The sequence below is a fragment of the Nycticebus coucang genome, chromosome 13, assembly GCF_027406575.1.
Source record: "Nycticebus coucang isolate mNycCou1 chromosome 13, mNycCou1.pri, whole genome shotgun sequence".
In the NCBI taxonomy this organism is placed as follows: domain Eukaryota; kingdom Metazoa; phylum Chordata; class Mammalia; order Primates; family Lorisidae; genus Nycticebus; species Nycticebus coucang.
Window position 1 is genome coordinate 42,833,532 of NC_069792.1, and position 26,490 is coordinate 42,860,021.

The 26,490-nt window shown below is 40.1% G+C and overlaps 1 protein-coding gene across 1 annotated transcript in view; it reads right to left on the reverse strand.

Moving 5' to 3' along the window:
- The window catches only part of CNGB3 (cyclic nucleotide gated channel subunit beta 3), a 196,797-nt gene that overhangs the window by 37,678 nt on the left and 132,629 nt on the right, over positions 1-26,490 (reverse strand). Inside the window, exons 12-13 of the mRNA XM_053558667.1 lie at positions 22,867-23,026; positions 17,756-17,853 (exon numbers count right to left, since the gene is read on the reverse strand). Of these exons, the coding sequence (XP_053414642.1) occupies positions 17,756-17,853; positions 22,867-23,026 (258 nt within the window). The remainder of the gene's footprint in view (positions 1-17,755; positions 17,854-22,866; positions 23,027-26,490) is intronic.

Here is a 26,490-nt window from a genome sequence, read left to right on the forward strand (position 1 = left end):
AAAGTCAAAGGATTGTTTCATAAATATCCCTTTTTCTATTAAGTGAGAATACTTGTAAAAGCATCAACATTAGTATTATATTAATACATAACACTTATATTAAATTTTACTGTCTTATCTTCACCTATTTAATTTTTCTAACCTTCCTGTGATAACCTGGCCGTATTATCCCTGCTCTCCAGGCCCCTCCAATAGGGTGGGCAAAATCTACATGAAAAAGATAACATGCATAGTTGTAAGTGACTCAAAACATGTAAAGTGGGGCAGCGCTTGTGGCTTAAAGGAATAGGGCACCAGCTCCATATAGTAGAGGTAGCAGGTTCAAACCCAGCCCCAGGCAAAAATTGCAAAAAAAAAAAAAATATATATATATGTATATATATGTAAAGTGTTTATATCAGTACATTGCACATGGAAGGTTATGTTATTATTACTATTATTATTGACTGAAAAATAAAACTGGTATACTGATTGGGGAGTTTCCTGACTATATATTCATGAATATATAGTCATCCCTCTTGGTTTTTAGATAATAGCCTGGAATCTGAGAAGTCTTTTGACTTTCTTTCAGGTTACACACTCAGGTCTCAGAGAAAGGGTGTCATCAGAATGTATACTTTACCTGCAGTTTACAGTAGAACTTAAGACATTATCAGTGATTTATAACTCCCCGTGAATTGAAGCCACTCACAAGTACAAACAATAGTCTTCAGCAGTTTTTCCACCTCAGCCTTGTTTATTACACAAGGACATGCTTCATTCTGCCTTAAACTCCATTCACATTAAGCAAGTGCATTATGGGGAATGTGACTAAGGCAGAGAAGTTATGAATTCAGTTGCTCATGCCATTGACCATGCCAATCATGGTACTGATTGGTAGCCGTTGGGAGCAGCAAAATAAATGTGATATATAATTTGCAAGGATCTCTGATGTCATCATCTCCATCAAGATTTCCTTGAAAACTGACAATAATTCTATTTTTCTAAGAGTTTTAGTATCACAAGTTCAAAGTGGGAAGTCATGAGTTAGATGGAACCCTGAGGATGAATCTAGTCCACCTTTCTAGGATTAAGCAGTGCCACACAAAAGAGTCTGATTCTCCCTGTGTGGAAACTCCCCAGTCAGTATATTGGTTTTATTTTTCAGTCAATAATAATAGTAATAATAACATAACCTTACATGTGCAATGTACTGATATAAACACTTTACATGTTTTTTTGCCTAGGGCTGGGTTCGAACCTGCCACCTCCAGTATATGGGGCTGGCACCCTACTCCTTTGAGCCACAGGCACTGCCCCACTTTACATGTTTTGAGTCACCTACAACAACGCATGTTATCTTTTTCATGTCGATTTTCCCCAACCTATTGGAGGGGCCTGAAGAGCAGGGATAATATGGCTGTAGTAACTGTGAGTACTCCCTATGCCTTACACAGAGGAACTGATCAGGATATGTAGCTGAATGAAATTCATCTAGTTATAATCTCACTATTCATTATATCTGTACTTTAAAAAGTCTGGTAATAATACTTTATTTAAAATTTTTTTCTAGGCTTGGTGTCTGTAGCTCAAGTGGCTAGGGTGCCAGCCACATACACTGGAGCTGGCGCGTTCAAATCTAGCCTGGGACCACCAAACAACAATGACAACTATAACCAATAAATAGCCAGACATTGTGGTGGGTGCCTGATCTCCCAGCTACTTGGGATGCTGAGGTAAGAGGATCGCTTAAGCCCTAGAGTTTGAGGTTGCTGTGAGCTGTGACGCCACAGCACTCTACCCAGGGTGACAGCTTGAGACTCTGTCTCCAAAAAAAAAAAAAAGAAAATAATAAAAAATAAAAATAATTTTCTGAGACAGAGTTTGGTTCTGTTGCCTGGGCTAGACTGCAGTGGCATCATCATAGCTCACTGCCACCTCAACCTCCTGGGTTCAAGCAATCCTCCTGCCTCAGCCTTCTGAGTAGCTGAGACTATAGGCACATACCACCATACCCAGCTAATTTTTCTGTTTTTTTTGTAGAGATGGTAGCTTGCATTAAAATCACATCCTTTAAAAACGAAGCCACTCTTGCTCAGGCTGTTCTTGAATTCCTGAATTCAAGTGATCCTCCTTCCTCCACCTGCCAGAGTGCTAGAATTACAGAAGTGAGCCACCATGCTTAGCTAAAATTTTATTACTGATGCCAACAGGGTAAAAATAAAGTTGGTAGAAACGAAACACAATCTCACTGTAGCATTCTGATTTCAGGCACTATAGAGTAAACATTGATGACATATCTGAATAGGATGTCACTGCTGGGGACCTGTGTGTGAATGACAGAAGTCATTTTGGCATTCCCATCCTTTTCCTGGCTCAGTCCGTTACATGCAAAACACTTCTTGTCTACCACAGGAGTCACAGCCTGTGCTGGCTCTGCCACGTGATCACATACAATGAGTCACAGATGCCAGTGAGGTGACCTGTTAGGACGGGTTCTACCTTATACCAGAGCAGCAATTAGATACATTGTACCTTCCTTGTTAGACAGGTGTTGGCTACATTCCAATTTTTGTATCACTGGGTCCCTGTTTTTCTACTGTTGGACTGTTGGACTGTGGGTTTTGTTTCTAAAGGATGTGATTTTAATGCAAGCCACTAGATGGCACAACAGAACTTTTATAAAAATTTCTCGGCTTTCAGGTTAATTTAGAGGTGGTGGCAGAATGTGATTTCCCCAGCATTCAACTTGATAAAAACATATTTAAAAATAGAGATCAAAATAATAAATCATCCGAAAGAAGGGAAAATTCCCCAATCTCATAGAAACGAATTGCTCCTTATTAGCTTAATAGTCATGCTTGGGTCTGGAATAACATAAAATCTTTGAAAGAAAAGAGCCATTTTGTAAAAGTTAAAAAAAAATGACTATTCATCTTTAAATTGTTTTTATTTTATTTTATTTTATTTTATGACAGAGTCTCGCTTTGTTGTCCTTGGTAGAGTGCTATGGTGTTATAGCTCACAGTAACCTCAAACTCTTGGGCTCAAGAGATTCTCTTTTGTCTCAGCCTCCCAAGTAGCTGGGACTACAGGCAACTCCCCACAATGTCAGCTAATTTTTAGAGACCTGTCTAAAAATTAGCTGACATTGTGGGTCTCGCTCTTGCTCAAGCTGGTCTCTAACCTGTGAGCTCAGGGCAATCCACCCGCGTGAGCCATCACTCCTGGGTTTAAGTTGTTTTTTTTTTTTTCGTAGAGACAGAGTCTCACTTTACCGCCCTCGGGTAGAGTGCCGTGGCGTCACACGGCTCACAGCAACCTCTAATTCTTGGGCTTAAGCGATTCTCTTGCCTCAGCCTCAGGACTACAGGCGCGCGCCACAACGCCTGGCTATTTTTTTGTTGTAGTCTGGCCGGGGCCGGGCTTGAACCCGCCACCCTCGGCATATGGGGCCGGCGCCCTACCGACTGAGCCACAGGCGCCGCCCCGGGTTTAAGTTGTTTTAAAACTCTTATCACCTCATGTTGTAGCAGCAAATCTTACTAAGTAAACAGAATTGATTAAAACAAAGTTTTAGTGAAAATCTGTGACTCTAGTTATACTTGCTTTGATTGGGGAGGGGAACCCCAATGAGAGTCAATCTTTTCTTAGTAGGAGACTTGAAATGTGTGTGTGTGAATTTAGGTATCTAACTGATGTGCCAAGTCTAAGTCTGTGAAAATTGGAAGGAAGGATTCCCTAGGGCTGACTTTTGACTCTTTGGAAACTTCTGGTTCCTCACTGTCTTACTAGATAGTGACAAGAGTTGGTGGGGAGCTGAAGGTGGCATGATATAGTGGTTAAGTTCCCAGACTATGTGTAATGAAACCTTTGCTCAGACTATTAGAGGGGTGTGGTGATGGCTTGAGGTTATTGCCAAAATAATTGAAGAGAGCAAGACTAAGTAAAGTAGTAGCAAGGCAGGCCTCATCCTAGACAGAGACTGCAGATCATGGGTAGAGAGCAGGGCTTGGATTTTATACACAACTTTTGAGGGGTATCCATTCTTCTTACGGGTTTTCCAAAGTCCTAATCAGGCTGACCCCCAAAACAACCTAAGTCAATGAGCCCACATCTGTCAGTCTATGTTGGAAAGTCCCTAGGATATTAGTCACTCTCCACAAACAACCAGCTCCCCCAAACAACACACTGCAAGGTCCTGCGCCTGTGAAGTCATGATCAGCCCCATTCCCATAACAGCCCGGATAGGCCTGATCCAAGCCCATCATCCAAAATAGCCTGCCCGATAAATTCTTTATCTTTGGGATGGAGTATTCTATGGGAGAACTGGATGTCTACATGTAAAAGACTGATACTGGACCCACACCTTTCCCCACTCACAAAAATTGATTCAAGATGGATAAAGGACTTAAATTTAAGGCATGAAACAATAAAAATCCTCCAAGAAAGCATAGGAAAAACACTGGAAGATATTGGCCTGGGGAAAGACTTCAGGAAGAAGACTGCCATGGCAATTGCAACAACAACAAAAATAAACAACTGGGACTTCATTAAACTGAAAAGCTTCTGTACAGCTAAGGAGACAACAACCAAAGCAAAGAGACAACCTACACAATGGGAAAGGATATTTGCATATTTTCAATCAGACAAAAGCTTGATAACTAGGATCTATAGAGAACTCAAATTAATCCACATGAAAAAAGCCAACAATCCCTTATATCAATGGGCAAGAGACATGAATAGAACTTTCTCTAAAGATGACAGATGAATGGCTAACAAACACAAGAAAAAATGTTCATCATCTCTATGTATTAGAGAAATGCAAATCAAAACAACCCTGAGATATCATCTAACCCCAGTGAGAATGGCCCACATCACAAAATCTCAAAACTGCAGATGCTGGCGTGGATGTGGAGAGAAGGGAACACTTTTACACTGCTGGTGGGACTGCAAACTAGTACAACCTTTCTGGAAGGAAGTATGGAGAAACCTCAAAGCACTCAAGCTAGAGTGATCCTGCAATCCCGTTACTGGGCATCCATCTACCCAGAAGGAAAAAAATCCTTTTATCATAAGGACACTTGTACTAGACTGTTTATTGCAGCTCAATTTACAATCGCCAAAATGTGGAAATAGCCTAAATGCCCACCAACCCAGGAATGGATTAACAAGCTGTGGTATATGTATACCATGGAATACTATTCAGCTATTAAAAAAAATGGAGACTTTACATCCTTTGTATTAACCTGGATGGAAGTGGAAGACATTATTCTTAGTAAAGCATCACAAGAATGGAGAAGCATGAATCCTATGTACTCAATTTTGATATGAGGACAATTAATGACAATTAAGGTTATGGTGGGGGGAGGAAAAGCAGAAAGAGAGATGGGGGGGGCCTTGGTGTGTGTCACACTTTATGGGGGCAAGACATGATTGCAAGAGGGACTTTGTCTAACAATTGCAATCAGTGTAACCTGGCTCATTGTACCCTCAATGAATCCCCAACAATAAAAAACCAACCAAAAAACAAAATAACCTGCCGGCACTAGAGGTGCACCTATCTACACATTTGGGGAAACATGCCAAGGTGTACACCTGCACTATCTGCAGTCAGGCATATACATCGGAACCATACCTTATGAAACATATGCTCAAACACAACCCTCCTGATCTCCAGCAACAAGTACAGGCTGCAGCAGCAGCAGTGGCCCAGGCACAAGCTCAGGCTCAGGCTCAGGCCCAGGCTTCCCAAGCATCACAGCAGCAGCAGCAGCAGCAACAGCAACAGCAGCAGCAGCAGCAGCCACCACACTTCCAGTCTCCTGGGGCAGCCCCCAGAGTGGGGGCTCCCTCAGTGTTCTTTTGACCTGACCTCCTATAAGATGGCAGAGCATCATAAGGACATCTGCCTCACTGTCACCATCAGCATCATCCAGGTGGAGCACCTGGCCAGCTCCTAGAGATCCGTGCTGCCACCCACTGGGAAGAGGAGAAAGAAGTTTTGGAACGTCCTTTCTCAAACTCTTGATGGGAAAACTCCTCTCCCTTCATAAGCCTTGGCCCTATTTCCTTGGACCTTAGGCATGGCTTTCCTTCACAAGATACCATCCTTATTCTCAACTTCTCTTCAAAAGGAACATCACTGGAGGAGGGGCAAGATGGCCGACTGGATGCAGCCTCCGACATAGGCTTCTGTCCAGAGAGAAGGATAATGTCCAGAGGGTATCCAATTGAGCTGAAGACAGGAAGCCCAACCAAGAGAGAAGAGAGATAACTACAGATCACCCTTGCTGAGGCAAGCTGCAATTCCAAGACAACTATCTCCAGGTACAAAACTCAACTGAAAGGGAAAATGCCCAATCCCTCCCCCAAGAAAGCTGCGGGTTCTTTTTTTCCTTTTCCTTTCCACTCTTAGTTTGCTCCTGTGGGATTTCTACAGGCAAGTAGTGAACTGAGGACCTCTTGTCTCAACCCATGGGTGAGAGCAGTAAGAAGTGGGAACTTCTTCATCCAGAGGGACCCTGCGGTGACTGATCATTCTCTTACCAGGCAGAAAAACTGAACTTACATTTTCCCTGCCATTCTGAACTTTCAGACCACCCTTCCCCCCTAATCGGATAAACCAGATCCCTAACTGCTGCAGAGACTGAGGGAGGAGGCTCATGAGCAGCGCCCCCCGCACCAGCTGCCTGAACGAGTACACCACCCCCGGCCTGGTCCATCCCCCACTCCCTCCCTGCCTCTGTGCCAGAGCCCAACCCTTCTGGAGACTGCTGAGGCCTTGAGCTGGTGCACCGCCCACCCAAGACCGCAGTGGCCTCACACCGCGCCCTTCCCACACAGAGACCACCAAGGCAGCACCGCGCCCAACCTGCCCAGACCGCTGAGGCTGCACAGCGCTCCCTGCCCATCTGGAGACCACTAAAGCTGTGGCTGCGTCTGCCCTGCCTCCACACCAGGCCCCTGCCTGACCAGAATCACCTGTGGAGTAGTGTTCTTGCTAAAGTCACCGGACGCCAGATACTGCCAGAATCCATGCAGTGTACCCCACCCTGCTGCCAGATCTGTTTGCAGCATGCTCCTAGAGCTGCTCCTACAGCCAGAATTCTCTGGCTTTGGCAGCGGTAGTGGAACTGTGCAGGGGCACATCCCACAAAGATCCAGCAATAATAGAGTGATCACGATGGGATCCAATCTTGGAGAAACACCCACCCCCCACAACTCTGTGCACTGCCAGAGGAAACTAGAAGTTACTCTATAGGGATACTGGTGCTGCAGAGTGGCAGGGACAAAGATGCGGTAGCTGAGAAAGATAAGCATTTGCAGGCCTGGTACCCTCAAGATTAGACTAAGCCCAAGTGGAACACTCGCCAGTGGAAATTGAAAACCCGAGGTAAGCAGGCCTCAGCTCCCACAGCTGGCTGGTAGCCAAGGGCAGTGGCTGAGCCTTGGGGGTATTGACCTTCCCTTAACTCTGACAGGCACTAAACCCTGGCACTTTGCATTATTGGAGGAAACAGGACTGCAGCCCTGCGGGGTCACCAGTGATTAGGCATGAAAAAGGAAAAAAGTGGAGAAAGAAACTCAGCCCCCTGGCCCTACTGTGCTACCAGGAGGGCCTTTCTGACTCTGCTGAGCACCGAAGACAGCCAAATCAGAGCAACAAGTAGACCTCTGTTATCTAGCTACTGGAGACCTTTCAAACTCTCCCACCTGAGAGTTCGTTCTGACAGAGTCAATTGGTTCAGAACCCCTAACTTGGGACAATCACCCAAGGACCCTCTAGGGGGATTCCCTGGTTGTGTAGTAACAGGAAGGGTCAATTTTCCCATTCCAGTTGTTGTCTGGGGAGGTGGGTTTCATAATTGCTGTATTTCTTCACAGCTAAAACTTCACCAGAGTGAAGTTTTCACCAGGATCAGACAAGAACCAGTTGAACACAAGACTGAGCCACCTAACCCCACCACATCAAGCAGGTTTTCCCAGCCTCAAACTGTAATACTGTACAGGTCCTTTGCAAAGCTAAAGGGGAAAAAGCTGCAGTCATCAGTCCCAGATCCTTAACAAAGGGCTGGTTAACCACAACCCCAGGAAACCCCAATCCAATCTCACCTTACCAGACCACCTAGCCAACAGTGAAGAACAATCATGAGGCGGAATCAGCAGAAAAACTCTGGCAACATGAACAATCAGAATAGATCAACTTCCCCAAGAAACGATAAAGGAGATACAGTACAACATCCTATTCCCAAACAAATGGCTGAGATGACAGAAATCGAGTTCAGAATTTGGATAGCAAATAGGATCAACAAAATGGAGGAAATGATGAAATTAGAATTTAAAGCAGAAATTCAAAAGATGTCTCAAGAATTTAACAAATTTAAAGACAAAATGACCAAGGATTTTGACACATTAAAGCAAGAATTTGCAGCCCTCAAAGATCTAAAAAATACAGTAGAATCCCTCAGTAACAGAATGGAGCAGGGAGAAGTAAGAATCTCTGGTATTGAAGACAAAGCTTTTGAACACTCCCAAACACTTAAAGAGGAAAAAAAGTGGAGAACAAAAATGGATCATTCTCTCAGAGAGCTCTGGGATAATTCAAAGAGGTCTAATATTCGCCTTATAGGAATACCTGAAAGTGATGAGCTTGCTGTAAAGAATACAGATGCTTTGCTTCATGAAATAATTAAAGAGAATTTTCCAGACATGCCCAGGGATTTGGAAATTCAGATAGCAGACAGTTTTGGAACACCGGCATGACTCAACCCGAATAAAAATTCTCACATACATATTATAATTAATTTCACTAAAGTTAATATGAAGGAGAAAATTATGAAAGCTGTAAGAAGTAAGAAAACCATTACATACAAGGGGAAGAGCATTAGAATGACTGCAGATCTCTCCACTGAAACCTTTCAAGCTAGAAGAGGGTGGTCATCGACCTTTAATCTCCTTAAACAAAATAACTTTCACCCCAGGATCGTGTATCCAGCTAAACTGAGTTTCATCTATGATGAAGAAATTAAATACTTTAATGACATTCACATGCTGACGAAATTTGCCATAAGCAAACCAGCTCTTCAGGAAATTCTCAGACCTGTCCTCCTCCATAACGAACAACACAATCCTCCACCACCAAAGTAAAATCACTCAGAAACTTTTGATCAAATTCTTACTTCCATAGAGGCAAAAGGATTAAAAATGTCCACTGGACTTTCAAAAAACTCGATACCCAAAAGTCTGTCGGGTTTATCATTACTCTCAATTAATGTGAATGGCTTAAATTGCCCTCTAAAGAGACACAGGGTGGCTGACTAGATACAAAAGCTGAGGCCAGACATCTGTTGCATCAAGAATCTCACCTTACCTTAAAAGATGAATATAGACTCAGGGTGAAGGGATGGTCATCTATAATTTAGCAAATGGAAATCAGAAAAAAGCAGGTGTTGCAATTTTATCGGCAGATACAATAGGCTTTAAACCAATCAAAGTAAGAAAAGACAATGATGGTCACTTCTTTTTTTGTTAAGGGTAACACTTAACATAATGAGATTTCAATTATCAACATCCATGCACCCAACCAGAATGCACCTCAATTTATAAGAGAAACTCTAACTGACATGAACAATTTGATTTCCCCCAGCACCATAATTGTTGGAGACTTTAACACTCTTCTGGCAGTGTTGGATAGATCCTCAAAAAAGAAGCTAAGTAAAGAAATTTTAGAATTAAACTTAACCATTCAACATATGCATCTAATAGACATCTATAGAACATTTCATCCTAACAAAACCTAATACGCAGTCTTCTCATTAGCCCAAGGATCATCCTCCAGAATTGATCACATCTTATGTCACAAGTCTAACCTCAGCAAATTTAAAAAAATAGAAATCATTCCTTGTATTTTCTCAGACCATCACAGAATAAAAGTTGAACTCAGTAACAACAGGAATCTCCACATGCATACAAAAACATGGAAACTAAATAACCTCATGCTAAATGATAGCTGGGTCATAGGTGAGACCAAGAAGGAAATTGCCAATTTTTTGGAACAAAACAATAATGAAGAAATGAACTATCAGAACCTCTGGGATACAGCAAAGGCAGTCCTAAGAGGAAAATTTATAGCGATGCAAACCCTCCTCAAGAGAACAGAAAGAGAGGAAGTCAATAACTTAATGGGTCATCTCAAGCAACTGGAAGAGGAAGAACTTTCCAACCCTAAACCCAGCAGAAGAAAAGAAATAACTAAAATTAGAGCAGAACTTAATGAAATTAAAAACAAAAGAATCATACAACAGATCAACCAATGAAAGAGTTGGCTTTTTGAAAAGGTCAATAAAATAGATAAACCATTAGCTAACCTAACCAGAAGTAGAAGAGTAAAATCCCTAAAGGATAAAGGGCAAATAACAACGGACTCCTCAGAAATTCAGCAAATCCTTAATGAATACTACATAAAACTCTACTCTCAGAAGTATGAAAATCTGAAGGAAATAGATCAATACTTGGAAACATGTCACCTTCCCAGACTTAGCCAGAAAGAAGTGGAAATGTTGAACAAGCCTATAACAAGCTCTGAAATAGCATCAACTATACAAAATCTCCCCCAAAAGAAAAGCCCGGGACCAGATGGCTTCACATCAGAATTTTACTAAACCTTTAAAGAGGAACTAGTACCTATCTTTTCCAAAACATAGAAAAAGAAGGAATACTTCCCAACTTATTCTATGAAGCAAATATCACCCTGATACCCAAACCAGGAAAAGACCCAACAAGAAAAGAAAATTATAGACCAATATCTCTAATGAATATTGATGCAAAAATATTCAATAAGATCCTAGCAAACAGAATCCAACAACACATCAAACAAATTATACATCACGACCAGGTGGGTTTCATCCCAGGGTCCCAAGGATGGTTCAATATACGTAAATCCATAAATACAATACATCACATAAACAAATTAAAAAAAAAAGACCATATGATTCTCTCAATTGATGCAGAAAAAGCTTTTGACAATATTCAGCATCCTTTCTTAATCAGAACACTTAAGAAAATAGGTATAGAAGGAACATTTCTTAAACTGATAGAGGCCATCTACAGCAAACCCACAGACAATATCACAGTGAATGGAGTAAAATTGAAAACATTTCCACTCAGATCAGGCCCAGGCAAGGATGCCGACTGTCTTCACTGCTTTTTAGCATTGTAATGGAAGTCTTAGCCACTGCAATCAGGCAAGAAAAGGCAATCAAGGGGATCCAAATAGGACCAGAGGAGATCAAATTGTCACTCTTTACAGATGATAGGATTATATATCTGGAAAATCCCAGGGAATCAACTACAAAACTCCTGGAAGTGATCAAGGAATATAGTAACGTCTCAGGATACAAAATTAACACTCATAAATCTGTAGCCTTTATATACACCAACAATAGTCAAGGGGAAAAAACAATCAAAGATTCTATTCCCTTTACAATAATGCCAAGGAAGACAAAATATCTGGGAGTGTATCTAACTAAGGACGTGAAAGATCTCTATAAAGAGAACTATCAAACTCTGACAAAAGAAATAGCCGAAGATGTTAACAAATGGAAAAATATACCATGCTCATGGATGGGAAGAATCAACATTGTTAAAATGTCTATACTACCTAAAGCAATTTACAGATTTAATGTGATCCCCATTAAAGCACCTCTCTCATATTTTAAAGACCTGGAAAAATTAGTACTTCGTTTTATATGAAAACAGAAAAAACCTCAAATAGCCAAGACATTAATCAGAAATAAAAACAAATAGGGAGGAATCATGCTACCAGACTTCAGACTTTATTATAAATTGATAGTGATCAAAACAGCATGGTACTGGCACAAAACAGAGAGGTAGATGTATGGAACAGAATTGAAGACCAAGAGGTGAACCGAGACACTTACCATCATTTGATTTTTGATAAGCCTATTAAAAATATAAATTGGGAGAAAGATTTCCTATTCAATAAATGGTGCTGGATGAATTGGCTGGCAACTTGTAGAAGACTGAAACTGGACCCACACCTTTCTCCTCTAACAAAAATTGACTCTCACTGGTTAAAAGACTTAAACTTAAGACATGAAACCATAAATATTCTTAGAGAGAGTGCAGGGGAAACACTTGAGAAAATTGGCCTGGGAGAATACTTCATGAGGAAGACACCCTGGGCAATTGAAGCAACATCAAAAATACATTACTGGGATCTGATCAAATTAAAAAGCTTCTGCATGGCCAAGAACACGGTAAGTAAAGCAAATAGACAGCCCTCAGAATGGGAGAGGATTTTTGCAAGTTATGCTACCGACAAAGGTCTAATAACCAGAATCCACAGAGAACTCAAACTTATTACTAAGCAAAAAACAGGTGATCCCATTTCATTGTGGGCAAGAGATGAACAGAAGCTTCTCTGAAGAAGACAGGTGCATGGCCTACAGACACATGAAAAAATGCTCATCATCTTTAATCATCAGAGAAATGCAAATCAAAACTACTCTGAGATACCATCTAACTCCAGTAAGAGTAGCCCACATCACAAAATCCCAAAACAACAGATGTTGGATGGATGTGGAGAAAAGGGAACCCTTCTGCACTGCTGGTGGGAATGCAAGCTAGTATGTTCTTTCTGGAAGGAAGTTTGGAGAACACTCAGGGATCTAAATGTAAACCTGCCATTTGATCCTGCAATTCCTCTACTAGGTGTATACCCAAAGGACAAAAAATCATTTGGCAATAAAGATATTTGCACCAGAGTGTTCATTGCAACTCAATTCATAATTGCCAAGTCATGGAAGAAGCCCAAGTGCCCATCAACCCATGAATGGATTAATAAATTGTTGTATATGTATACCATGGAATACTATGCAGCAGTAAAAAAATGGAGACTTTACCTCCTTTATGTTTACATGGATGGAGCTGGAAAATATTCTTCTTAGCAAAATATCTCAAGAATGGAAAAAAAAGTATCCAATGTATTAAGTACTACTGTGAAACCAATTTGTAATACCTAACACTTGCATATGAAAAATGAAACACAACTTTAGGCTATGATGAAGGAGGGAAGGGGAGGGGGAGGGATGGGGAGGAGGTAGGAGGGATAGTAGGGAATAGTAGGGGGACCACAACTATGGAGCACATTGCAAGTACAAATTGATTCTATCACGTGTAGAACACTAATGTTCTGATGCTATAAATGGGTAAATGAGATGAAAGCTATTCTGATTAGTATGGTGTAAGCACTCCAATTTGTATAAATAAGCAACACACTGAAATGGGCATAAATGTATTTATGATCTATGTACAAAGACTTAATAAAAAAATAAAATTATGAAAAAAAGGAACATCTGCCCTCCTGATTGGCAAAGGAATACTGATGTCATTTAGCAGCGTCCCCTCCCAAGCAAAGCTTTTTAAATTGGGGGTTGGTGCTCAAGGGAAGGATTTGCTATGACCTCATAGGAACTTGTGCTGTGTGGACACTTACCCTATCTTTATCCTCATCCTCAAAGGTTGACCCGATCAAGGACTAGAGGCTGGCCCACCCAGATTACAAGGAAAGGGGCCCTAAATGCAACCAGCCCCCTGTTCTATTCTTGCCTGCAAAAGAACAGAGGTTTCTCATGTGCCCCAATTCCTGAGAGCCATTTTCTTCTTCTACTTGGTCTCAATTCACATCCTGCCTATTGCTGGTAAGATTTCGGTAGGAATTAGACCTCCTTTTATTTGTAAGGGGGCAAGGGCTGACATGTGGTCCCTAAGGGGCCAGAGATTCCCAAGGTGGTCTGGGTGGCTTAGAAGTGTGGGTTATGGTTTTCCTTGGAGCCTCTCCCTCCCCTCTCCCACTGTTCTCTGCCACCCAAGACCCTGTGTACTCAGCCTCCCTAACCCAACCCCCAAGGAGCTGTGAGAGCTTTGTGTTCTCTATGAAACCCCAAAATAAGGGGTGTGGCCGAGAAGGGAGAGTTCAGTGAGTACCAGAACTGGACTTAGCTCCCTAGGTGCCATGGTCAGATGCTGGACATGGATTTATGTATAAATATATGTATATACCCACTCATCATGGCCTCTTTGTTATAAACATTTATAAATGCATTATCTCTGAGAACTTTCAAAACAAACAAACAAACAAAAAAAGAAAACCATCCATCTAGATGAAACTGTTAACCAATGTAAGAGTCCTGTTCACAGTCTATCTGATAGAAGATCAAAAAATCCTGCGTGTACACAGTCTATGATACTTCTGCACTACCAGGAACGTCTGTTGTGAAAGAACTTTTGCTAGAAATCAGAAACTACTTTCTTTTCATCTCCAAGGATTGGTACCAATGCATCCTCCCTCCCTAATGCCTTCTGTGTCAGAAGCTGTGGTATGTACTATAAGTACAAAGCCAATTAGTACCAAGCTGAGCTTTTCCAGGAGGTTTTATTCTAGCAGAGGTGTCTACAGCTTAGAAGTGGAGTTTGTGGTGGAGAGTTATTTTGCGAGATAATACAGAGTAAGACTCATTCCTTGTCTGTGTAATGGACTTTCATATATGAAACATCTGCTATCCTTAAATTTATATTTATATTTCCTTAAAGTTAAGCACTCTCAGCATCTATGCATTTTTCTTTTGAGGCCATTTTCCTTCTCATTATTATGAATTTTTAGCCATGGGGGTCTCACTATGTTGGCAATGCTAGTCTTAAATTTCTCGTTTCAAGTGATACTCCTATCTCATACTCTTGCATGGCTGGGATTACAGACACAAGCCAGCCACCACCACCAGGCTTTTTTTTTTTTTTTTCCTAGTGGAGCAATAATTTGCATATGGTAAAATATACAGATCTTAATGGATAGTTAGGTCAATTTTGACAAATGCATAGAATTATGTATCTTTCCTAGCAAGCCACAGAACATTTCTATAACCCTTTGATGTTCCCTTATGCCTCTTCCTAGTCAATCTATTCATCCTCACTCCACGATAGAAATAATCATTGATCTGATTGCTATCATCACAGAATAATTTTATAAAATTATCCTTTTACTATATTCTTGTCCACTATTCAATCTCTAATCATAAACCCTTAGCTGGAAATACTCTAATTTGTCAAAAGTCTTCTTAAGACTGGTTATTTGCAATGTGATGTTAAAATAATCAATAAACCAATATTTTGTTAAAATTCGGGGAAATCTCACACATAGCTCTGCTAACTAATATGAAGTTTTAGGGCAAGTAAAACTACCGGGTCTAAAAAGAATTGGTATAAACTATCTATTGCTCTTTTTACATTTACAGTCTTTAATTTGGGACCTAAGTTAAGAATTTTATGTTTGTTGAAATTAATTGCATTGGCTTTTCTCATTGTTTCTGACTACTCAAGTAGTCAGTAATTTTAATTGTAATTAACACATTTTATATTATTCCTTTCTGCTTCAAGTCATCTGCCAATTTGGAAATTACACCTTTTCTATTTTCATCAAAATTTTGATGGAAATCTATAACAGAAAATAATCAAGAACAGAGTCCTAGGATACTGACCTACCTCTAATATTCTATGGAGTTATGTATGGGTTAATCGCGTGTGGAAATGACTCTACGTGATCTTTCTCCCACACAGCTTCTGCTTCTTCATCTTGTCATTACTGGTAGTGATTACATATTTTCAAGACACATCGTTCTGCCTGGATTACATTTTCTTTTCTGTCTACAATTGCATCTTAAGTGATCACCAGCAGCATGGCTTAAAATACATCAATATGCTGATAGGTCCGTCTATTGCTCCAGCTTTGATCTCTCACCACATTTATAAACCATATTGCCTACATGACATTTCCATCGGAAATTCTAATACTTACCTCAAACTAACACATCTGTCCTTTTACTCCTATAAAAAATACCACAGACTGGGTAATTTACACACATTAAAAAATTACTTCCTACAGTTTTATAGGCTGGGAAGTCCAAGATCAAGGCACTGTCAAATTTAGTGTCTGGTGAGGGCTGCTCCCTTCCAGGAGGGCTCCTTGTTGTTGCATGCTCCAGAGCAGAGGAATGCTGTTTCCTCACAAAGCAGAAGGGCAAGAGAGTGCTCCCTTCCCCTTGAGCTCTTTGAGAAGGGTGCTAATCTTATTCATGAGGGTGGAGCTCTCTTCACTTAATCATTTCCCAAAGGTCACACCTTTTAATACTGTTGCATTGGGGATTGAGTTTTAACATGAATTTTGGATGAATGTCATCATTCAAACAATAGCAACAATCAAAATGAAGACTTTTTACACTTACTCTAAAGTTCCCTATTTTCCCTATTATGATATCTTTATTTTTTTGGTCCCTCAGGCCTAAATCCCTGGAGTCATCCTTCTCTTACTCCTTTCATAAAATCAAACAAGAGAAACTATAGACTCTTCCTTTGAATGTGGCTAATATTTGGTCACTTCTTAATAACACTTTGATGACCTTGGGTCTCTTCATCATCTCTCTGTAAATGGTTATGAAAACTTCCCTTTGGCGTCCTTGCCTTCCACACTTATGTCTTAGGGTCTGTTCTCCGCATAGTAGGAAGGATAACCCTTTCCAAACCAGTCTCAAACAAATTACTTTCTGTTAAAGATCCTCAATATCTTTGCATCTCAGAGTGAATCCAAAATCTGTACTATAGCCTCTAAGAAACTCCTTTAACTTGTCTCTTGCCTCAGCCTCCCTTTTCAAAACTTTTCTCTGGCTATTCTTGTTTCCATCACTCTGCTTTTGCTCCAGCCACTCTGGCTGCCTTGCAGTGTATTCCCAGCCCAGGGCTCCATGCCATCCCTTCTCCTGTAATATTCTCTTCTTTCCTGTGCCCTTCCCCCATCCCCAACCTTGCACAGCTCACTCCCTTACTTCTCCCAGTCCTCTGTCCAAGTGCTCAAATGCACTTCCTCAGAGACATCTGTCATGGCCAGTACCATCCCTATCCTTCTCAAGCTGCTTAATTTTGTTCATGGCATTATCACCTCCACACACGTTATATATTTATTTTTCTTTCATTCCCCTCTTCTGGAATTTGAGTTCTACTTGGTAGAGTATTTGTTTTCAACTCTTGTATTCCCAGTGGCTAAAATGATGCCCGAAACACAGTAGAAACTTAACAAATATTTGTCTGTCAAATGAATTAATTGAATAGATGAATCAGTGAATGCCACACACAATCAAATCTTAGGTGAGAAAAAAATTATATGCAATATATGTTAAAAAAGAACATGCTAAAAGTGACAATGTTCAAAAATTTAAAATTTCTTTCTTATGCATTTTTTCTCCTAAAAATGGAAGCCTCTGAGTTTAAATTTGGACATCTTAAAAGTCTAAATCCAATGCATCTGTAATAGAAGAGATGATGAGGCATGATTCTTTGATTATCAGGCCAATCCAGAGCTAATTTAGGGCCTGATTTGTCATGCACTGCCAAAGCAGATTCGTGATTGGGAGGTGATACACATACAAGCAAAGGCATAGAGCTATAGAGTTTAATTATATTTAAATTAATGCAATAAGAGTCTGAAGAACTTTTCTTCCTTGACATCAAGAAAAGAGAAGCTTCTAAAGAATAAGTCATCTGTGAAGAGAGACCTGTGACTTATTTGACTGTTTAATTCCACATAAATTCTGCAGATTATTTTGACTTTGTTAAAACATAAGGCAAAAAAATAAAAAAATCAAAGAGCTTAGATATCTCAGAAAAATTGACATAGTGTTTTTCTATGAATGGTAAAAGCACTTGCCTTGAATAAGTCGACCTTCCTGATGATGCTGAAGTTCATATCAATGGCAAGGGAAAACTGCACTGTAGTTGGCAGGTTCTTGAGCAAATCAGACTCGTCTTTGAAAAGATAAACACATCCACCCCAAGAGAGAATAATTAATAAAATAAGTTACCAAAATATGGGTCGGAAAATTGAAAAAAATAAAGGAAACAAGATGCAAACACTTTTTACACGCATACAGACACATCCAATTCTATGTCTTCATTACTTTGATAGGCTGTACCTACCTATTATGCTCTGTTATGCTCAGGACAGAAACAAGTATTTTAACTCTGGATGACATATGGAATAAGTCCAGAACATTATGCGTGCTGAAACTTTAAGATAGGAAACTTAATGACTATAGCACAAAGGCTAGTGACAAGCTGGGATGGGAGAAGAATCCAGTTTCCTGATTCTCTTGATTCCAGCCCAAACATCCTAAGAATGGCAAATAATAATGCTCATTGTATGGCATCTGAAAGCTTACCGAGGTCTGTCACACCCATTATCTTATTTGACCTTCATGACAACCCTAAAGGGCAGTATTCTTATTCCTACTTTGCAGAAAGAAGAAAAATGAAAAGAATTGAAGCCCATTGGTTTGATTGTGTGTGATTGGTAGGTGGCTCAGCTGGGATGGAATCTAAAGAAGAAATGTGTTAAGTGAGTAAATTCAAATTATTGTTGTTTACTTGCTTAATAACTCGAAGAATATGAATACATTACAGAGTTTTCTAAATGTGAATTAAATGATGGCCTTTGGGCAGATACAATATTCCACGAACAGCACTGCCTGTTCTTTTTTTTCTTTTTTTGAGACAGGGTCTCACTACATTTCCCTCGGTAGAGTGCCCCTGGCATTACAGCGCACAGCAACCTCCAACTCCTGGGCTTAAGCAATTTTCTTGCCTCAGCCTCCCAAGTAGCTGGGACTACAGGTGCCCACCACAACGCCCGGCTGTTTCTTTTTTTTTTGGTATAGTTGTCATTGTTGTTTAGCTGGAGGGGGCTAGGATCCAACCCGCCACCCTCAGTGTATGTGGCTGGGGCCATAACCACTGTGCTACGGGCGCTGAGCCATCCCTGCCTGTTCTTAATGTCTAGAATTCCAAGGGTTTCTGAGAGTAGATTACTTTTGATGTTATGTTATTCAAAAAAGAGACAAATTACTATATTATATCCCTGTTTTTATTCCAATATATAAGTATAAAAATCCTCCATATAAAAAGACAGTTCCTTGTTTTTGAGGATTGTTTGCCTTGGTTACCTCCTAAGGCAGGAAGGTATCTACAGCTGGGTCAGATCAGTATCTACAGCTGCCAAGGGGAGGGAAGGAGGAAGTCTGACATCATTCCTGTCACTGCTCTTGCCCACTTAAAATGCCTTCAAGTAGCTGTGGGTGCTTGAGAGAGAGAGAGAGGCATGTTGTTCTGGTCATTCAGGAAGAGGTTCTAAACATGAGCTGGAGTCTCTTAAGCACAGCAGAAAGGAGGCGAAAAGGTCCTGCTATCAACAACCAAGTGATTCCCATGTGCTGTTAGGAGGCTTTGCCACTGGAGAATTGCGCTGTAATTTGCATTCTGGTGGCAGTAGCATTTTTGGCTTCTTATGGGCATTAATTTCTACTTTTATAGGGTAAGAAACAAGCCAAAAGTTGAATTTGATTATCATCAGTTAGCACATTGTCTTGAACTTATTTTATATCCTTCAATAAAAATTATTTTAAATTCCAGTTGCATGGTATCATTAATTGTTTAGGGGCTTGTGTTGCAGAAGCAGTTGTGTGCCAGAAGCAAGATGGGAGTGGCCTGAAAAGCTGCTGCTCTTTTAGCGCAGTTGACCCTTACAACATGGGTTTGCATGACACAGATCCACTCAGACGAGCATTTTCTTCCACTTCTGCCACCCCTGAGAGAGTGAGACCCACCTTTCTTCTTCCTCTTCTTCCTCCCCTGACTATTCAACATGAAGAGTACAAGGACGAAGATCTTTATGACAATTCACTTCCACTTAATGAATAGCAAATATATTTTCTCACCCTCATGATTTTCTTTTTTCTTTCTTTTTTTTTTGGCCGGGGCTGGGTTTGAACCCCCGCCACCTCCGGCATATGGGACCGGTGCCCTACTCCTTGAGCCACAGGCGCCGCCCATGATTTTCTTAATAGCATTTTCTTTTCTTTAGTTTACTTTGTTATAAGGATACTATACATAATACATATGACATATGACATTTGTGTTAATTGGCTGTTTATGTTATTGGTAAGGATTCCAGTCAACACTAGGCTATTTGAGGTCAAGTTTTGAGGGAGTCAAACATTATGTGTGCATTTTTGTCATGTGGGTGTTGGTGCCCCTAATCCCTGTGTTGTTGAAACGTTAACAGTACTGTGCTCCGGGTAAGAGATTGATGTTGCAGAAAGAGCAAGGGTTTGGAAGGAAACAGATGCAGGTCTCAGTTCCATTTAGACAATTTGCTGGCCCTGTGTCCTTGGCCAAATTTCTCAGGAGCCTCTGTTTTCTTGTCTCATAAAGAGATAGATGATGCCATTACCTCTGTTAAAAGTAGAATATTATGGTGGTGCCTGTGGCTCAAAGAAGTAGGATGCTGGCCCCATATACCAGAGGTGATGGGTTCAGACCTGGCCCCGGCCAAAAACTGCAAAAAAACAAAACAAAACAAAAAAACCCAAATAATTAAAAAAAATAGAATATTATGAGGCAGGCGGATCACCTGAGCTCATGAGTTTGAGACTAGCCTGAGCTAGAATGAGACCCCCGTCTCTAAAAGTAGCCAGGCATTGTAATGGGCACCTGTACTCCTAGCTACTCAGAAGGCTAAGGCAAGAGAATAGCTTGAGCCCAAGAGTCTGAGGTTGCTGTGAGCTATGACGCCATGGCACTCTATTAGGGGTGACTGTCTCGAAAAAAAAAATAATAGAATATTAGATATTGCAAAGACAGTCGTACCTTTTAAAATGTTTCTTGGTTCTGCCAAGGAAAGAAACAGATTTTAATAATCACCTGCTAAATCTCCCAGCAGTGCTACTCTGAACACATCAATTGAAGCCTCCAAGAGCTTTTCATCCCTTTTCTCACATTACAAGATTCTTCGGATTTTCAGAAATTGAACATTCTGGAAGGTCTGCAGCATGCCTTCATTCTCCCTCAGGGAATTCATGAGGATTAATAAATCTTATAATAACAAATTTATCTTTGAATTTCAACTCTGGGGTGGAGTTGAAATTCAAAATGCCCTGTGGAGGCCTCGATTTACTACTTCTGTATCTAAATGAAACAACTGATTTCTTTCTCTCTACTCTGAACCTGCAGCATTCCTTCCTAGGTTTGGCCAAGTCAAGGGATTTGGCTAAACAGTAATGTCTGTGAGCTTAGGTCCTTAGATATCTCCTGACATTAGCATAGGCCTTATAATCTGAAAAATACCTATCATGGGCTGGGCGCATGGCTCACTACTTGTAATCCCAGTACTCTGGGAGGCTGAGGGGGGGTGGATTGCCTGAGCTAACGAGTTTAAGACCAGTCTGAGCCAGAGCAAGACCTCATCTCTAAAAATAGCCAGGCACCTGTAGTCTCAGCTACTTGGGAGGCTGAGACAAGAGAATCTCTTGAGCCCAGGAGTTGGAAGTTGCTGTGAGCCATGGCGCTCTACTAAGGCTGACAGAATGAGACTGTCTCAAAAAAAGAAACAAAGAAAAAGAAAAATATCTATCATGTTTATAGGTAATACATTATCTATTTTAATCCTCCCAAAAACCCCAGGAGGTGGGCACCACTGAAGCTAGAAAAGTGTCAGAGAAGGAGGTGGTTCATCTGTCCAGACAGGTTCTTACCAGGAGGCAATCTGGAAGAGAGGAAGATTGTGGGGAGAAGGGGAGACAGTGGCTTTAAAGAGGGGACAATAGGCTCGGCACCCTTAGCACAGTGCCACAGTGGTTATGGCGCCAGCCACATACACCAGGGCTGGCAGTTCAAACCCGGTCTGGGCCAGCTAAACAATAATGACAACTGCAAAAAAAAACAGCCAGGCATTGTGGCAGGTGCCTGTAGTCCCAGCTACTTGGGAGCCTGAGGCAAGAGAATTGCTTGAGCCCAGGAGTTTGAGGTTGCTGTGAGCTATGACAACACAGCACTCTAGCCAGGGTGACATGGTGAGACTCTGTCTCAAAAAAAAAAAAAGAATTAATAGAAAAAGTAAATAAAGAGGGGACAATAGAGAGTGTGAAAGGGAATTTCCAAATGGGAACTCTGGCAGCAAATTCTGGCTCAGTCACTCCAAGGCTGTGCCTTTGGGAAGTTCTTAAGCTTTTCTGTGCTTCAGTCTCCTCATCTATGAAATGATAACGACATCTACCTCTATACCATGTTTAGCCTAGCCTGACACGAAAGTGACTACACAGGCATGTTTATCACATTAGGTTGCAAAAAACTGCAAACATCCCAGAAGTCCAATGATTTGTTTAAACAAATTAAGATACATGCATACTCTGAAATAATATCATTAAAAATGATAATGTATTGTTATAGACAGGACAAGATACTATGACACATTACTAGGTTAGAACGGGGCTGTAATTCAATAGGTATAGTGTTACGCCATTTCTGTTACTTTTGTAAAAGTGTGTATGTATAGTCATTTACTTGTTTAACAATATTGATTTTGTGTAGTTTTATTATTACATGCAATTAAATGTTGACATGGGGATATAAAATGTCCAAGGAGACGCACCAAAAAATAAATGAATAAATAAATAAATAAAAAGAGATAAGTGATGCCAAATTTTCCTGATTTCTCGCCTTTTTTGGTGACAACTGTATGAGACAACACATGTAATCTCTAGCATCCAGTAGGCACTGAATAAAATGTAGCCTTTTTTCTTGCAAGGTTTGCATAATCATGCAAAAACTGCGGCTCCATACTTAAGAAAAAAGAAACCCATGATAGTAAATTAATGCTTTAAAGATCATATAATCATTTTTCAATCTTTTGAAATATTTTCAATCTTACAGAATTTTTATTATATGACTAGGTTTATAGGAATTTATTCAGTAATCTTTCACGCTTACCTAGTATTCTTTGAGAGGCCCACGTATATTCATACCAAGTCCGAACTCTCTTTTGCACACTTATAGGAATGGAGTAATTGTTCATGTAGGCAATAGTATGATCCATGTAGATGCGGAAGTTGTTCCGGTTGGCTGTGGCTGCTCCAATTATATCTCGCATCTAAAATGACAACTAAGGTCACTCCATACCCAGTAAAGGAGCTGGGAGAGTTACGAAAAGTTGAGTTACGCATTCTCACATAATGCACTCCCTTATAATATCTTGATTACTTGTTTTTAAACACATTGATATTGAGTACTAATTTCACCCATTTCCATAAAATATTGAGTGTTATCTCTCCCAGTAAGGACAACAGCAAGACCTGTTGGATCAACCATGTGATATTTTTGTGAGTATTCAATCACAAAATGCATATGACTGCATGTAGCTTTCTTTGCAAACTTGTATATTACTGCAGAAATGTTAGTAGATATTTCAGAAATTATACAGCTGTGCTTATTCAAGGAATGTGCAGTAAAATTTGAGCAATTATCTGGCAGCATGGCTGGTCCATTCTGGTAAGTTTCACTTTGAAAGCATCCTTCATAGATTATCCAGAGTGGCTGGCTATACAGACTCAATTCATCATGGAGCTGCAACCTCTGTACTTCCCTTTGTGTTGTTTAGACAGATAAAATCAAATTTTATCATGCTTAAGGCGTAGTATTCAGCAGAGTTGAAATGTGCTGAAATTACTGAAGCATCATCTACTGCTGTGACAATTCTTAAGAAACTGTCAGGTTTTAGTTCTTGGATGTTTATAACTCAGCCATAAAAACCCACTCTAGGTTAAAAGCTGATCTTTAAGGTCTCAGCACAAAAAAGATTTATAGCTTGACGCTTCCTCTCAAAGAGAGGGAAGCAAGTGGCTGTAAATTTGCTTTGACTGTGGGTTTATAATAGGGAGGAAAACGAGGGCCTCACTTTTACACTCATAAGACTTCATTCATTCATTCTAGTAGCTGCTGGAGCTTTTCTGCTTATGGAAAAAACTACTCATTTTTGAGGTCTAGCTCAAATGGTTCTTTTTTTAAATTTAATTTTTTATTAAATCATAAAGCAGTAGATCATGTATACATAATGCATTTATGCAGTACAATGTGCTGATTTCATATACAATTTGGAATGCTTACATTGTACTGGTTAATATATCCCTCACATCATTTACTTAATTATTCAAATGGCTCTTTTATTCTGAGCCTTCTTTAGTTTCCATTTTTAGAGGCAATACACGGTGTCCCCAAAGTTGCCTATAAAGTTGCCATACGTACATAGGAAAATGGGAAATTGTAGCTAAATGTATCTTTTTTTACAAAATATTCATTGCAAAATTTTACAAAGAGGTGGCCAAAACAGAGGACATTTTGCAAATGTCTTGCAAAAGTTTGAAATGAATGTTTTATAAATAAAAGTACATTTAACTACAATTTCCCATTTTCTCTCTGTGTGATGACTTTGTGGGAGACTTTTGGGACACTCTACAGTTTCTTCTACTTATAAAAAGCGTCTTTTGAGGATCTCTGCAGATAGTCCAACTGTATACATCTTTTTGAGTCTCCAACTTTTGCTTCTCAGTGGTTCTTCCAAACATTTTTCACCAATCTCAATTCCTAGGTCTTTATTTTCCATGCCATTCTTGGCAGATGACCTACATTATCCAGCCACCTGAGACTGGAAGATTTGGGATATGAGAGGTTGGGTTGGAAGATTTAATAGAGCGTTAAAGTGGGAACCAAGGATAATTAAAGCATTATTGATGTGTGTTGAGGACCCAAGAACTTGTAGTGACAATAATCTGAATAGCTTGTGGGCTATCTTTCAACAATTTTCGGTTTTGTTGGTGTGGGAGTTGAGGAAGATGTCCATCCCATGATGGGATCCAGGCTAGGGAAGCCCATTTGGGTAGAAGAGGAAGAAATTGTCAGTTACTATGTGTCCTGTCAGAGACTAGAATGTTGCAGTTAAAATGTGATGATCATTCTAGGGTATAGTCATTAGTGCGGCGATTATGTGAGAATTTTGAATATGTGGAGATTTTTGTATCTGCTCTCTTATGGTTGTTTCTGTCTGTTCTGTTTCTCAGTATCTTTCATTCGCCCTGAGAGTTTAAGGCACAAATCTCTAGCCTCAAACTTTCTCTTGTGCTTTAGCACTAAATTTTCAGGGACCTGATATTTCTTTTGTTCCTGTTGGAACAAATTAAATTCAGTTTAAAAGAAGGTGTGGTATGATGTATAAAGCAGCACTTCTCAAACTTTCCTATGTATATGAATCACTTGAAGACCTTGTTAAAATGCAGTTTCTGATTCAGTAGGTGCCAGGTAGATCTGAATTTTTCAAGTGATGCTTCTGCTGGCCCAAAGATTACACTTTTGAGTAGCAAGAGAATTGAATTGGTGCTTGTAAAAATTGCCCTCCACATAGTGAGTTATCAATACATGTTAGATTTTACTGTTATATTATCAGCAATATTATATACAGTTCTATATCGTGTGACTGTATGAATTGCATGTGTAAATCAGGGATGTATCTCTTTAAAATGGAATTTCTTCATCTTTAAAATTGAGAAAACATCTATATTGATTTTATGAGAAATTATGAAATAACGTGATTTTTGCTCTTTACATTCAAATTGATTTGAATTGACTTCCTCTAAAACCAGCTTCTTATTTAAATGATTGTTAACGTAATCTCCTCAGACATTAAGATTATGATATTTTATACTTACAGGATTTTTTAGAGTTTCTTTTTCTTTTTAAATTTCAAATTAATCTGAGGGTACCTATGATTAGGTTACATTGTTTGTGTTTATAAGGTTAAAGTCTGAGGTGTAGTTGAGTCCTTCATCCAGGAGGTGTGTATCATATACCCCTATATTGTATCATTTAGGTGGGAGCTTACCCATCTCCCTCCTCCCCTTCCTGACACCATCCTATACTTACAGTTTTCAGCTCTCAGTGTTCATCTTCCCAAACCTCAGTATTTTCTAAATAGCATTTACTTTACAGCCTCTGTCTCCATTCTACTAACTTGTTCAAGCTGGAGTCACCATATCACATAATTCACTATGTATCTGAATTAACTGAGACTTTACTTTCTGTATTTTGATATGTTGGTATGTGGGGCCTTGCTGATCCAAGGCCTTGCTTGCCTGTCCCAGGGTTAGCAAATTATGAATGATAGTGGCCAACTCTCTTGAGATCATGTCTTTCATATGCAAAGCAACTAATCCAGCACCCATATCCCAACTGTCTTCTGCATCTGGCTCACACACGGGCTCCTACATTTAGGCCACTGTCCACTTCTCTACACCCCACTGCCAGCTCCAGACAATTAGTGAGAGCCCATTGTTCCAGAGCCTGCCAAAATTATTCAAATCCGACCCTGCATACCCTGCCTGGTGTATTCCTCCCCTAGAGTTTCCTGTGCAACTCTTCCCCCAACTCCATCCCCAGTGGTATGTACCTCTTTTCTTGGGAATCTGTGAGTATAAGAAATTACCTTTTCAATGGTAATTGTCTCTTGATCTACTAGCTTTACTGTATCTAAATAATAGCAAAAGCTATATTTTAAAATAGTATCAC